This window comes from Ascaphus truei, chromosome 12 (genome assembly GCF_040206685.1).
Source record: "Ascaphus truei isolate aAscTru1 chromosome 12, aAscTru1.hap1, whole genome shotgun sequence".
In the NCBI taxonomy this organism is placed as follows: domain Eukaryota; kingdom Metazoa; phylum Chordata; class Amphibia; order Anura; family Ascaphidae; genus Ascaphus; species Ascaphus truei.
In genome coordinates this window covers 40,956,439-40,968,938 of record NC_134494.1, presented here as the reverse complement: position 1 = coordinate 40,968,938, position 12,500 = coordinate 40,956,439, and the positions used below count along the sequence as shown (strand labels likewise).

Below are 12,500 nucleotides of genomic sequence, written 5' to 3'. Positions count from 1 at the left end.
TCTCTCTCCCTCCATCACTCCCCTTCACACTCTCACTCTCTCTCCCTCCATCACTCCCCTTCACACTCTCAAATCAAATCAAATCAGCTTTATTGGCATGACGAAAGAACATTTCAGTATTGCCAAAGCGTGGATAATAGGGGGTGGGGGACAATAATTACACGAATACTAGGGGATAGGGTATAATGATTGCACGGTATATGGGTAACAGTTTTGTACAGGGGTGTAGGGGTTAGTGTACGTCTCTCAGCTTGTGGCAGGTGCTGATATAGTGTGCAGACAGTTCTGCGGGGGTTTCATCTTCTCCCAGGAGGATCGCTATTTTTTGGTTCTCCTCTGTATTATTAAAGTTCTGGATAACAGCAGTTAGTTTCTCTAGGTGGGCGCTCCTCACTTCAGAGTATTGTGTGCAACGCAACAGGAAGTGAGTTTCATCTTCTACCTCACCTAGCTCACATCTTTGGCATATTCTCATCTCCCAGGGCTTCCAGTTCTGTCTGTGTCTGCCTGTTTCTATTTCTAGGCTGTGGGCACTTATTCTGTACTGGCCCAGGGTCTGTCTCTGTTTTGGGTCTTTTACCTTCAGTAGGTAGGGTGCCAGAGTGTATTCTCTCTGTAGGCAGTGGTAGGTCTCCAGCTACTCTCACTCTCTCTCCCTCCATCACTCCCCTTCTCACCCTCTCTCTTTCTCTGTATCCCTCTGTATCCCTCTGTATCTCTCTGTATCCCTCTGTATCTCTCTATATCTCTCTCTCTCCCCTTCACACTCTCTCTCTCCCCTTCACTTACTCTCACAATCTCTCTCTCCCCCGCATCCTTCCTCCTGTCTCTCCTCTCCGTCTCTGCTGCTGTATCTCCTCCCTCCGATCACACCCCCCTCTGTATCCCGTCACCCTGTCTCCTCCCCCTGTTTCGCTTCTCAATGTCTCCCCCCCTATAACTCTTCTCCCTGTATTTCCTCTCCCTCCCCCACTGTCTCCTCACCCTGTCTCCCCCTGTATCTCCTCACCCTGTCTGCCCCTGTATCTCCTCACCCTGTCTCCCCCTGTATCTCCTCACCCTGTCTCCCCCCTGTATCTCCTCACCCTGTCTCCCCCTGTATCTCCTCACCCTGTTTCCCCCTGTATCTCCTCACCCTGTCTCCCCCCTGTATCTCCTCACCCTGTCTCCCCCCTGTATCTCCTCACCCTGTCTCCCCCCTGTATCTCCTCACCCTGTCTCCCCCCTGTATATCCTCCCCCTGTCTCCCCCACTGTATCTCCTCCCCCTGTCTCCCCCACTGTATCTCCTCCACCTGTCTCCCCCACTGTATCTCCTCCCCCTGTCTCCCCCACTGTATCTCCTCCCCCTGTCTCCCCCCTGTCTCCCCCACTGTATCTCCTCCCCCTGTCTCCCCCACTGTATCTCCTCCACCTGTCTCCCCCACTGTATCTTCTCCCCCTGTCTCCCCCACTGTATCTCCTCACCCTGTCTCCCCCCTGTATCTCCTCCCCCTGTCTCCCCCACTGTATCTCCTCCCCCTGTCTCCTCCTGTATCTCCTCACCCTGTCTCCTCCCTGTATCTCACCCTGTCTTCCCCCCTGTATCTCCTCCCTCTGTCTCCCCCCTGTCTCCCCCACTGTATCTCCTCCCCCTGTCTCCCCCACTGTATCTCCTTCCCTGTCTCCCCCACTGTATCTCCTCCCCCTGTCTCCTCCTGTATCTCCTCCCCCTGTCTCCCCCACTGTATCTCCTCCCCCTGTCTCCTCCTGTATCTCCTCCCCCTGTATCCCCCACTGTATCTCCTCCCCCTGTCTCCCCCCTGTATCTCCTCCCCCTGTCTCCCCCACTGTATCTCCTCCCCCTGTCTCCCCCACTGTATCTCCTCCCCCTGTCTCCCCCCTGTATCTCCTCCCCCTGTCTCCCCCCTGTATCTCCTCCCCCTGTCTCCCCACTGTATCTCCTCACCCTGTCTCCCCCCTGTATCTCCTCACCCTGTCTCCCCCTGTATCTCCTCACCGTGTCTCCCCCACTGTATCTCCTCGCCCTGTCTCCCCCCTGTATCTCCTCACCCTGTCTCCCCCCTGTACCCCCTCACCCTGTACCTCCTCTCCCTGCCCCCATATCTCTTCACGCTGTCTCCCCCTGTATCTTCTCACCCTGTCTCCCCCGTATCACCTCTCCCGATCTCCTTCCCCCCGATCTCTTCCTAGCCCCGGATCTCCTCTCCCTGTCCTCCACGATTTCCACTCTTTCCCCCCCACCCCGGATATCCTCTCTCCCCTTTCCCTGGATCTCCTCTCCCTGTTTCCCTTTTCCCTGGATCTCCTCCCCCTCCATTTTCCCTGGATCTCCCCCCCCCTTTTCCCTGGATCTCCCCCCCCCCCCCTTTTTCCCTGGATCTCCTCTCCCTGTGTGTCTCTGGTAGAACGGTGAGGCTGCATACTGCTCTGGTTATGAGTCCTGGGTTAGTCTTGGCTTCGTGTTGCTGTTCCTTTGATATGAGGCCAGTTGGACATGCCGCCCGTCTCTGCCTCATCTCACTCTCTCCAGCCCGGAGAAATCTTTCCAACTCCTTTTCCTTTTACTCTTGAACTCTAGGATATTTCTGTCCAGGAAACCTGCCATTCAAGCACACTGTTCCCTTCCCACCTATTCAAGCACACTGTTCCCTTCCCACTCATTCAATGCACAGCGTTCCCTTCCCACCCATTCAATGCACAGCGTTCCCTTCCCACCCATTCAATGCACAGCATTCCCTTCCCACTCATTCAATGCACAGCGTTCCCTTCCCACCCATTCAAGCACACTGTTCCCTTCCCACCCATTCAATGCACAGCGTTCCCTTCCCACCCATTCAAGCACACTGTTCCCTTCCCACCCATTCAATGCACAGCGTTCCCTTCCCACCCATTCAATGCACAGCGTTCCCTTCCCACTCATTCAATGCACAGCGTTCCCTTCCCACCCATTCAAGCACACTGTTCCCTTCCCACCCATTCAATGCACAGCGTTCCCTTCCCACCCATTCAATGCACAGCGTTCCCTTCCCACCCATTCAATGCACAGCGTTCCCTTCCCACCCATTCAATGCACAGCGTTCCCTTCCCACCCATTCAATGCACAGCGTTCCCTTCCCACTCATTCAATGCACAGCGTTCCATTCCCACTCATTCAATGCACAGCGTTCCCTTCCCACTCATTCAATGCACAGCGTTCCCTTCCTACCCATTCAATGCACAGCGTTCCCTTCCCACCCATTCAATGCACAGCGTTCCCTTCCCACTCATTCAATGCACAGCGTTCCCTTCCCACCCATTCAATGCACAGCGTTCCCTTCCCACCCATTCAATGCACAACTTTCCCTTCCCACCCATTCAATGCACAGCGTTCCCTTCCCACCCATTCAATGCACACTGTTCCCTTCCCACCCATTCAATGCACAGCGTTCCCTTCCCACCCATTCAATGCACAGCGTTCCCTTCCCACCCATTCAATGCACAGCATTCCCTTCCCACCCATTCAATGCACAGCGTTCCCTTCCCACCCATTCAAGCACACTGTTCCCTTCCCACCCATTCAATGCACAGCGTTCCCTTCCCACCCATTCAATGCACAGCGTTCCCTTCCCACCCATTCAATGCACAGCGTTCCCTTCCCACCCATTCAATGCACAGCGTTCCCTTCCCACTCATTCAATGCACAGCGTTCCCTTCCCACCCATTCAATGCACACTGTTCCCTTCCCACTCATTCAATGCACAGCGTTCCCTTCCCACTCATTCAATGCACAGCATTCCCTTCCCACCCATTCAATGCACAGCGTTCCCTTCCCACCCATTCAATGCACAGTGTTCCCTTCCCACCCATTCAATGCACAGCGTTCCCTTCCCACCCATTCAATGCACAGCGTTCCCTTCCCACCCATTCAATGCACAGCGTTCCCTTCCCACTCATTCAATGCACACTGTTCCCTTCCCACTCATTCAATGCACAGCGTTCCCTCCCCACCCATTCAATGCACAGCGTTCCCTTCCCACCCATTCAATGCACAGCGTTCCCTTCCCACCAAATCAATGCACAGTGTTCCCTTCCCACCCATTCAATGCACAGCGTTCCCTTCCCACTCATTCAATGCACAGCGTTCCCTTCCCACCCATTCAATGCACAGTGTTCCCTTCCCACTCATTCAATGCACAGTGTTCCCTTCCCACCCATTCAATGCACAGTGTTCCCTTCCCACCCATTCAATGCACAGCGTTCCCTTCCCACCCATTCAATGCACAGCGTTCCCTTCCCACCCATTCAAGCACACTGTTCCCTTCCCACCCATTCAATGCACAGCGTTCCCTTCCCACCCATTCAAGCACACTGTTCCCTTCCCACCCATTCAATGCACAGCGTTCCTTTCCCACCCATTCAATGCACAGCGTTCCCTTCCCACTCATTCAATGCACAGCGTTCCCTTCCCACCCATTCAATGCACAGCGTTCCCTTCCCACTCATTCAATGCACAGCGTTCCCTTCCCACCCATTCAATGCACAGCGTTCCCTTCCCACTCATTCAATGCACAGCGTTCCTTTCCCACCCATTCAATGCACACTGTTCCCTTCCCACTCATTCAATGCACAGCGTTCCCTTCCCACTCATTCAATGCACAGCGTTCCCTTCCCACCCATTCAATGCACACTGTTCCCTTCCCACCCATTCAATGCACAGCGTTCCCTTCCCACTCATTCAATGCACAGCGTTCCCTTCCCACCCATTCAATGCATAGCGTTCCCTTCCCACCCATTCAATGCAGAGCGTTCCCTTCCCACCCATTCAATGCACAGTGTTCCCTTTCCACCCATTCAATGCACAGCGTTCCCTTCCCACCCATTCAATGCACAGTGTTCCCTTCCCACCCATTCACTGCACAGCGTTCCCTTCCCACCCATTCAATGCACAGCGTTCCCTTCCCACTCATTCAATGCACAGCGTTCCCTTCCCACCCATTCAATGCACAGCGTTCCCTTCCCACCCATTCAATGCACAGCGTTCCCTTCCCACTCATTCAATGCATAGCGTTCCCTTCCCACTCATTCAATGCAAAGCGTTCCCTTCCCACCCATTCAATGCACAGCGTTCCCTTCCCACTCATTCAAGCACAGCGTTCCCTTCCCACCCATTCAATGCACAGCGTTCCCTTCCCACCCATTCAAGCACAGGGTTCCCTTCCCACCCATTCAATGCACAGCGTTCCCTTCCCACCCATTCAATGCACAGCGTTCCCTTCCCACCCATTCAATGCACAGCGTTCCCTTCCCACCCATTCAATGCACAGCGTTCCCTTCCCACCCATTCAATGCACAGCGTTCCTTTCGCACTCATTCAATGCACAGCGTTCCCTTCCCACTCATTCAATGCACAGCGTTCCCTTCCCACCCATTCAATGCACAGCGTTCCCTTCCCACTCATTCAATGCACAGCGTTCCCTTCCCACCCATTCAATGCACAGCGTTCCTTTCCCACTCATTCAATGCACAGCGTTCCCTTCCCACCCATTCAATGCACAGCGTTCCATTCCCACTCATTCAATGCACAGCGTTCCCTTCCTACTCATTCAATGCACAGCGTTCCCTTCCCACCCATTCAATGCACAGCGTTCCCTTCCCACCCATTCAATGCACAGCGTTCCTTTCCCACTCATTCAATGCACAGCGTTCCCTTCCCACCCATTCAATGCACAGCGTTCCATTCCCACTCATTCAATGCACAGCGTTCCCTTCCCACTCATTCAATGCACAGCGTTCCCTTCCCACCCATTCAATGCACAGCGTTCCCTTCCCACTCATTCAATGCACAGCGTCCCCTTCCCACCCATTCAATGCACAGCGTTCCTTTCCCACCCATTCAATGCACAGCGTTCCCTTCCCACCCATTCAATGCACAGCGTTCCCTTCCCACCCATTCAATGCACAGCGTTCCTTTCCCACCCATTCAATGCATAGCGTTCCCTTCCCACCCATTCAATGCATAGCGTTCCCTTCCCACCCATTCAATGCACAGCGTTCCCTTCCCACTCATTCAATGCACACCGTTCCCTTCCCAACCATTCAATGCACAGCGTTCCCTTCCCACCCATTCAATGCACAGCGTTCCCTTCCCACCCATTCAATGCACAGCGTTCCCTTCCCACTCATTCAATGCACAGCGTTCGCTTCCCACTCATTCAATGCACACCGTTCCCTTCCCACCCATTCATTGCACAGCGTTCCCTTCCCACCCATTCAATGCATAGCGTTCCCTTCCCACCCATTCAATGCACAGCGTTCCCTTCCCACTCATTGAATGCACAGCGTTCCCTTCCCACCCATTCAATGCACAGCGTTCCCTTCCCACTCATTCAATGCACAGCGTTCCCTTCCCACTCATTCAATGCACACCGTTCCCTTCCCACTCATTCAATGCATACCGTTCCCTTTTTGGTGGCGATAAGCCACTTTTCGGCACTGATCGCCAGTTTTTCAAACACGCTCAATTCTAGAAGCCCCGATCAGCTTATCGCCACTCTAGAATTGAGAATTCTTCGCCTATCCGTCCCGGCAAAAAAAGTTGGCAAGAAGGTGGGGAGAAGTATCGGCAAGAGCAGCGGGACGGCACTTAGAACAAATGTAAGTCTTTCTCCTGCCTGGGATTGATGCCGGTCTCCGGAGCTGATAGCCTTAATATCAGCACCGGAGCCCCCGGCATGCATCCGAAGCCGGAAAAATGCATTTACAGCCCACTTCATTACCTTAGCGGTTAGCAATGAAGGGGTTAAGCACCCGTGCCAGGCTTATTGTGGGTAGAGGGGGTGGGTGAAGGGAGTATTTGGCCCTTAGTGGGTGTTTAGGCCTTGCGGGGGGGTTGCGGGTGGACTTAATACTGCTACTGTAATGAAGGGGTTAACCCACCCGCTACCCACCCACAAGGCCTAAATACCCATCCTTGGGGCTAATACCCCCTTCACCCACCCCCGCTACCCACAATAAAAAAAATACACACTACAGCCCCACTACCCACTTCCTAGGCCCTCAATAAACATTACTATATATAATACACTACCCACCCCCTGTGCCCCCAACAACCCCTATACCCCCCTAACATACAGTACATATATTTATTTTTTTGGATGCACAGGAATGATACTATAGGCCGGCGGTGGCCCTCGGGTGGTCCCCGCGGGTGTCCGGGGGTACCCGCTTGCCTGCAGTACCAATTCTGTGCCCCCCCCCCAAATATAAAAATACATCAATACTTATAAAAATACAACCTCCAACACATACACTACAGTAATGGGCAAAATTACTCTTATCCACATATGTATAATAGTGCATTTGCCCATTTCAAATACATTAAGCAGAATAAATAAAATAAATACATCTTGCACTCACCCTTGCCTGGCTGCCACGATGAAGGCCGTCCTCATCCTCATCACCGTCCATGTCCCCCTTCGGTGCTGCAAAACATACACAAGAATAAAAAGAGCCAATATAATATCCCCTAACCCCTTAATCACCTTAGCGGTCATTAACCGCTATAGTAATTAAGGGGTTAACCCACCCTCCCCCACTACCCACCCGTGAGGCCTAAACACCCTCTCCCACTAACCACCCATGAGGCCTAACCACCCTCACCCACCCACCCTTGGGGACAATACCCCCTTCACCTAGCCCCACTACCCACAATAAAAACAATACAGAGAACAGCCCCACAATAAACATTACTATATTTAATAAACAATACATAACCCACCCACCCCCTGTTTAATAGCCCAGGCCGACGGGAGTCCCCGGTGGCCTCACTCACCGAATCCCGGGGACACAGCATGCTCTCGAAACAATCCGCGCAACAGGAACAGGTAACCAAAAAAACAAGTCCTTTTCTTCTTTCTTTCTATTTGTAATCCATACCGTCACTCTCGGGGGTCTTCGGGGTCTTCTGTCTCTTCTGGGGTCTTCATCTGTATCTTCTTGATCTTCTTTACCTTCTTCCGGCACGCCCTGGTCCTCTTCTTGGAGGAGGAGGAGGAGGTCCTCCCTCCTTGGCGTCTGGCTCAAATATGAAACGACATAGGCTTTTATAGGCCTATGACGTCAAATTTTCGTCATATGGTTCCCACGGTCCTGATTAGGACTAAATACCCTATCTGATTGGCTGTAGTAGACATGTGACTCCCTTTGGATGACGTCACATGCTTTCTCACCCAAACCTCTGTCACATGGTCTACTACAGCCAATCAAATTGGGGATTTAGTTCCCACGATCTGATTGGCTCACGGAACATGTGACAGCGGCCATCTTGCTTTGGATGACGTCATCTTAAAGGCAAATGAAGCACAGCCATTCTGATTTTTTTTGAAAATCACATGGTTTTAACGGCCCAATCAGGACCGTGGGAACTATATGACGAAAATGTGATGTCATAGGCCTACAAAAGCCTATGTCGTCTCATTTTTGAGCCAGACGCCGAGGAGGGAGGACCAGGGCGTGCCGGAAGAAGGTAAAGAAGATCATGAAGATACAGATGAAGACCCCAGAAGAGACAGAAGACCCCGAGAGTGACGGTATGGATTACCAATAGAAAGAAAGAAGAAAAAGACTTGGGTTTTTTTTTTTTTGGTTACCTGTTCCTGTTGCGCGGTGTCCCCGGGATTCGGTGAGTGAGGTCATCTACAGGTAAGGAAACAAAAGAAATGTATTTTATTTAACTTTTACACGTTTTAAAAAAATGTTTTAATGTGATATATATTTTTTATGCTCATTTATTGCGTGTGTGTGTGTGTGTGTGTGTGTGTGTGTGTGTGTGTGTGTGTGTGTGTGTGTGTGTGTGTGTGTGTGTGTGTGTGTGTATGTATGTCTATATGGATAGACATACAGGGATAATAAATGCTTGTTTTGGAAATGTTTGTTTGGCTTTTTTGATGTATTTAAAATGTATTTTGCTGCTTTGTTTAGAAATGTGTGTGTAATGTAATTTTTATTTAGTTAGATGTAATTTTTGGTGGTGTTTGCAATTGTTTATTTCGGGGGGGGGGGGGCTTGCTTTTTAATAGTGGCTTATTTTTGATGGTTAGATTTTGGATGATGGTGGTTACTTTGAACTTGAAATTTTTTCACAGTGGTTTGGTTTTAGGAATTGAATAGTGAATTGTGTAATTGATTTGGATTGGATTGTAATTGATTTTGGATTGGATTAATTGATTGATGGTAAAAAAAATTCTGTTTACTTCTTGCTTTGTTTTTATTTGATTGTTTGGATGACATTGTATCTTGTTTGTAATTGTTTCTTTTATTTTGAACATTGATTTGGCATAGTGTTACATGATGCACAGATTAATTGCATCATGTACACACTGTACAATTCAATTGTTTGATTGGCATTTGGTATATATTTATTTTTCTAGGTTCTGTGTTTTTTTGGAAGATGACATTTATTTTCTTTTGCAATGTGATGTTTCGATTTTGAGATGCAATGTGATGTTTCGATTTTGAGATGCTATGTGATTTGATATTGAGATATGCTGTTTTTATTTGTGTATTTTTTGGTAATCCTTAACCATTTCTTAGTATATTGGTTAATCATGCCCATATTTTATATATTTGTTTGGAAATGTAGCTCACGCAGGGATTCGGGCCTTCCTGCATACTGCGAGGGCAACACGCAAAAAACATGGCGAGTTCAAACCCCTGCCGAGACTGCCTTTTCGCCCTTTACTGCATGACTTCTTTATTGTGAGCTGTGCTGTTAGTGAGCCGTGCTTGGTGCACACAGTGTGAGCTGTGCTGTTAGTGAGCCATGCGCTTGAGATACACATAGTTTGAGCTGTGCTGTTAGTGAGCCGCGTGCTTGGTGCACATAGTGTGAGCTGTGCTGTTAGTTTGCCGCGTGCTTGGCGCACATAGTGTGAGCTGTGCTGTTAGTGAGCCATGCGCTTGAGATACACATAGTTTGAGCTGTGCTGTTAGTGAGCCGCGTGCTTGGTGCACATAGTGTAAGCTGTGCTGTTAGTTTGCCGCGTGCTTGGCGCACATAGTGTGAGCTGTGCTGTTAGTGAGCCGTGCGCTTGAGATACACATAGTGTGAGCTGTGCTGTTAGTGAGCCGCGTGCTTGGTGCACATAGTGTGAGCTGTGCTGTTAGTTTGCCGCGTGCTTGGCGCACATAGTGTGAGCTGTGCTGTTAGTGAGCCGTGCGCTTGAGACACACAGTGTGAGCTGCGCTGTTAGTGAGTCGTACTTAGTGCACATAGTGTGAGCTGTGCTGTTAGTGAGCCGTGCGCTTGAGACACACATAGTGTGAGCTGCGCTGTTAGTGAGCCGTGCTTGGTGCACATAGTGTGAGCTGTGCGCTTGAGACACACAGTGTGAGCTGTGCTGTTAGTGAGCTGTGCGCTTGAGACACACAGTGTGAGCTTTGCTGTTAGTGAGCTGTGCGCTTGGTGCACATAATGTGAGCCATGCTTGGTGCACATAATGTGAGCTGTGCTGTTAGCGAGCCGTGCTTGGTGCACATAGTGTGAGCTGTGCTGTTAGTGGGCCGTGCGCTTGAGACACATAGTGTGAGCTGTGCTGTTAGTGAGCTGTGTTCTTGGTGCACATAGTGTGAGCTGTGCTGTTAGTGAGCTGTGTTCTTGGTGCACATAGTGTGAGCTGTGCTGTTAGTGGGCCGTGCGCTTGAGACACATAGTGTGAGCTGTGCTGTTAGTTAGCCGTGCGGTCGGTGCGCGCACAGGGTGAGCCGTGCGCTCGGTGCGCGCACAGGGTGAGCCGTGCGCTCGGTGCGCGCACACGGTGAGCCGTGCGCTCGGTGCGCGCACACGGTGAGCCGTGCGCTCGGTGCGCGCACAGGGTGAGCCATTCGCTCTGTGCGCGCACAGGGTGAGCCGTGCGCTCGTTGCGTGCACAGGGTGAGCCGTGCGCTCGGTGCGCGCACAGGGTGAGCCGTGCGCTCGGTGCGCGCACAGGGTGAGCCGTGCGCTGAGCCGTGCGCTCGGTGCACGCACAGGGTGAGCCACGCGCTCGGTGCACGCACAGGGTGAGCCGTGCGCTCGGTGCATACTGCTAGCTATGTTTCTGATGCACCAATAGTGACTCCTCCATTGTAACCCTGCACTCCCGGGCTCATCGGCCAGACATACGGCTCCAGTAACTGCTCTCATTGGCTCAGGCACTTTAATAACCGGCCAATCCGCCTGTCAGGTCTCATCTCGGATTTACGCTCCCCCAGATTTAACCCTTTGCTCTTTCGTGCTGGAAATGTTCTTATCTGGGTGTGTTATACATAGAGCTTGCTCCCATGTGGGGAAGTTATGGTTTAAGCGCCTGGATGCCGCCTGTCATATGTGCAACATGAGCTTGTGTCAGGAAAACTCTGTGTTCTGGGAACGCAGCTTCCCGGTGATAGGCAGATGGGTTTGCTGTTAACCCCTTCCTGTGCAATTAGGTGTTAGCTCCTCTGGCAACCAAGCAGTTACTGTAATGGCATTTATTCAGTATACCTGTGTTTTCTCTCTTTCCCTGACTTTTTCTATCTCTGTTTATCACCCTGCTGTCCACTTATCTTCCTCCTCTCGTTTTCTCTCCCCTTTGCCCTCTTCTCTCTATTCTTTCTCTACTCTCTCTCTCTGTTCCTCCCTCCTCTTCCTCTACTCTCTCCTCATCTCCCCCTCTCTCTTCTGTCTCTCCTCATCTGCACCCTCTCTGTCTCTCACTACCTCTTCTCCCTGCACTCTCTCTCTTCTGTCTCTCTTAATTCTCATCACCCCCCCTCTCTCCCTTTCTCTCTCCTCTCTTTGTGCTACTTCTCTCTCCTCCTCTCCGTCTCTCTTCCCTTCTCTCTTTCCACATCTTCTCATCTCCCCCCCCCCCACTCGCCCCCCATCTCTCTCTTCTCTTTGGGCTTCACTCTCTCTCCTCATCCTCCTCTTTATCTCTCTCTCCTCTCTTTGTGCTACTTCTCTCTCCTCCTCTCCGTCTCTCTTCCCTTCTCTCTTTCCACATCTTCTCATCTACCCCCTCCCCCCCTCTCTCTCTCTCTCTTCTCTTTGGGCTTCCTCTCTCTCCTGGTCCTCATCCTCCTCTTTATCTCTCTCTCCTCTCTCAGCACTTCTCAGAAGCCCTTGATGACTTCTCCAGTGAGCTGTTCAGCAGTTTTTTTGATGACCCTCCACTGCTGGACAGAGACTCTCTGCTGGACATGGATGTGGAGAGTCCAGCACCGGCGATCCAGGCTGAGCACAGCTACTCACTGAGTGGAGACTCAGCTCCTCAGAGCCCGGCACTTACCATCAAGGAGGAGGATGAGGACAGCCCGAGTGGTTAGTGTGACACTACCTGATGGTAACCTAACTCCTGGTAGACTGTGTATGCATAGACCTATGAGTAATGAGATATGGGAAGGTATAGGATTAGCAAGTAACGGGGTAAGAGAGCAATGCTCCCTAACTGGTTCTGGGTTGACCATTGTTGTCTTGCACCACAGAGCCTGGCAGTGCAG

At 51.3% G+C, this 12,500-nt stretch overlaps 1 protein-coding gene across 3 annotated transcripts in view; it reads left to right on the top strand.

Moving 5' to 3' along the window:
• Positions 1–12,500, top strand: part of CREB3L1 (cAMP responsive element binding protein 3 like 1) — an 83,947-nt gene that overhangs the window by 47,996 nt on the left and 23,451 nt on the right. For all 3 annotated transcript variants that reach the window (XM_075567516.1, XM_075567515.1, XM_075567514.1), the window contains 2 exons: positions 12,108–12,321; positions 12,486–12,500. The exon at positions 12,486–12,500 is cut by the window's right edge and continues 119 nt beyond it. In XM_075567516.1, coding sequence (XP_075423631.1) covers positions 12,201–12,321; positions 12,486–12,500 — 136 coding nt within the window. In that variant the 5' untranslated portion in view covers positions 12,108–12,200. The remainder of the gene's footprint in view (positions 1–12,107; positions 12,322–12,485) is intronic.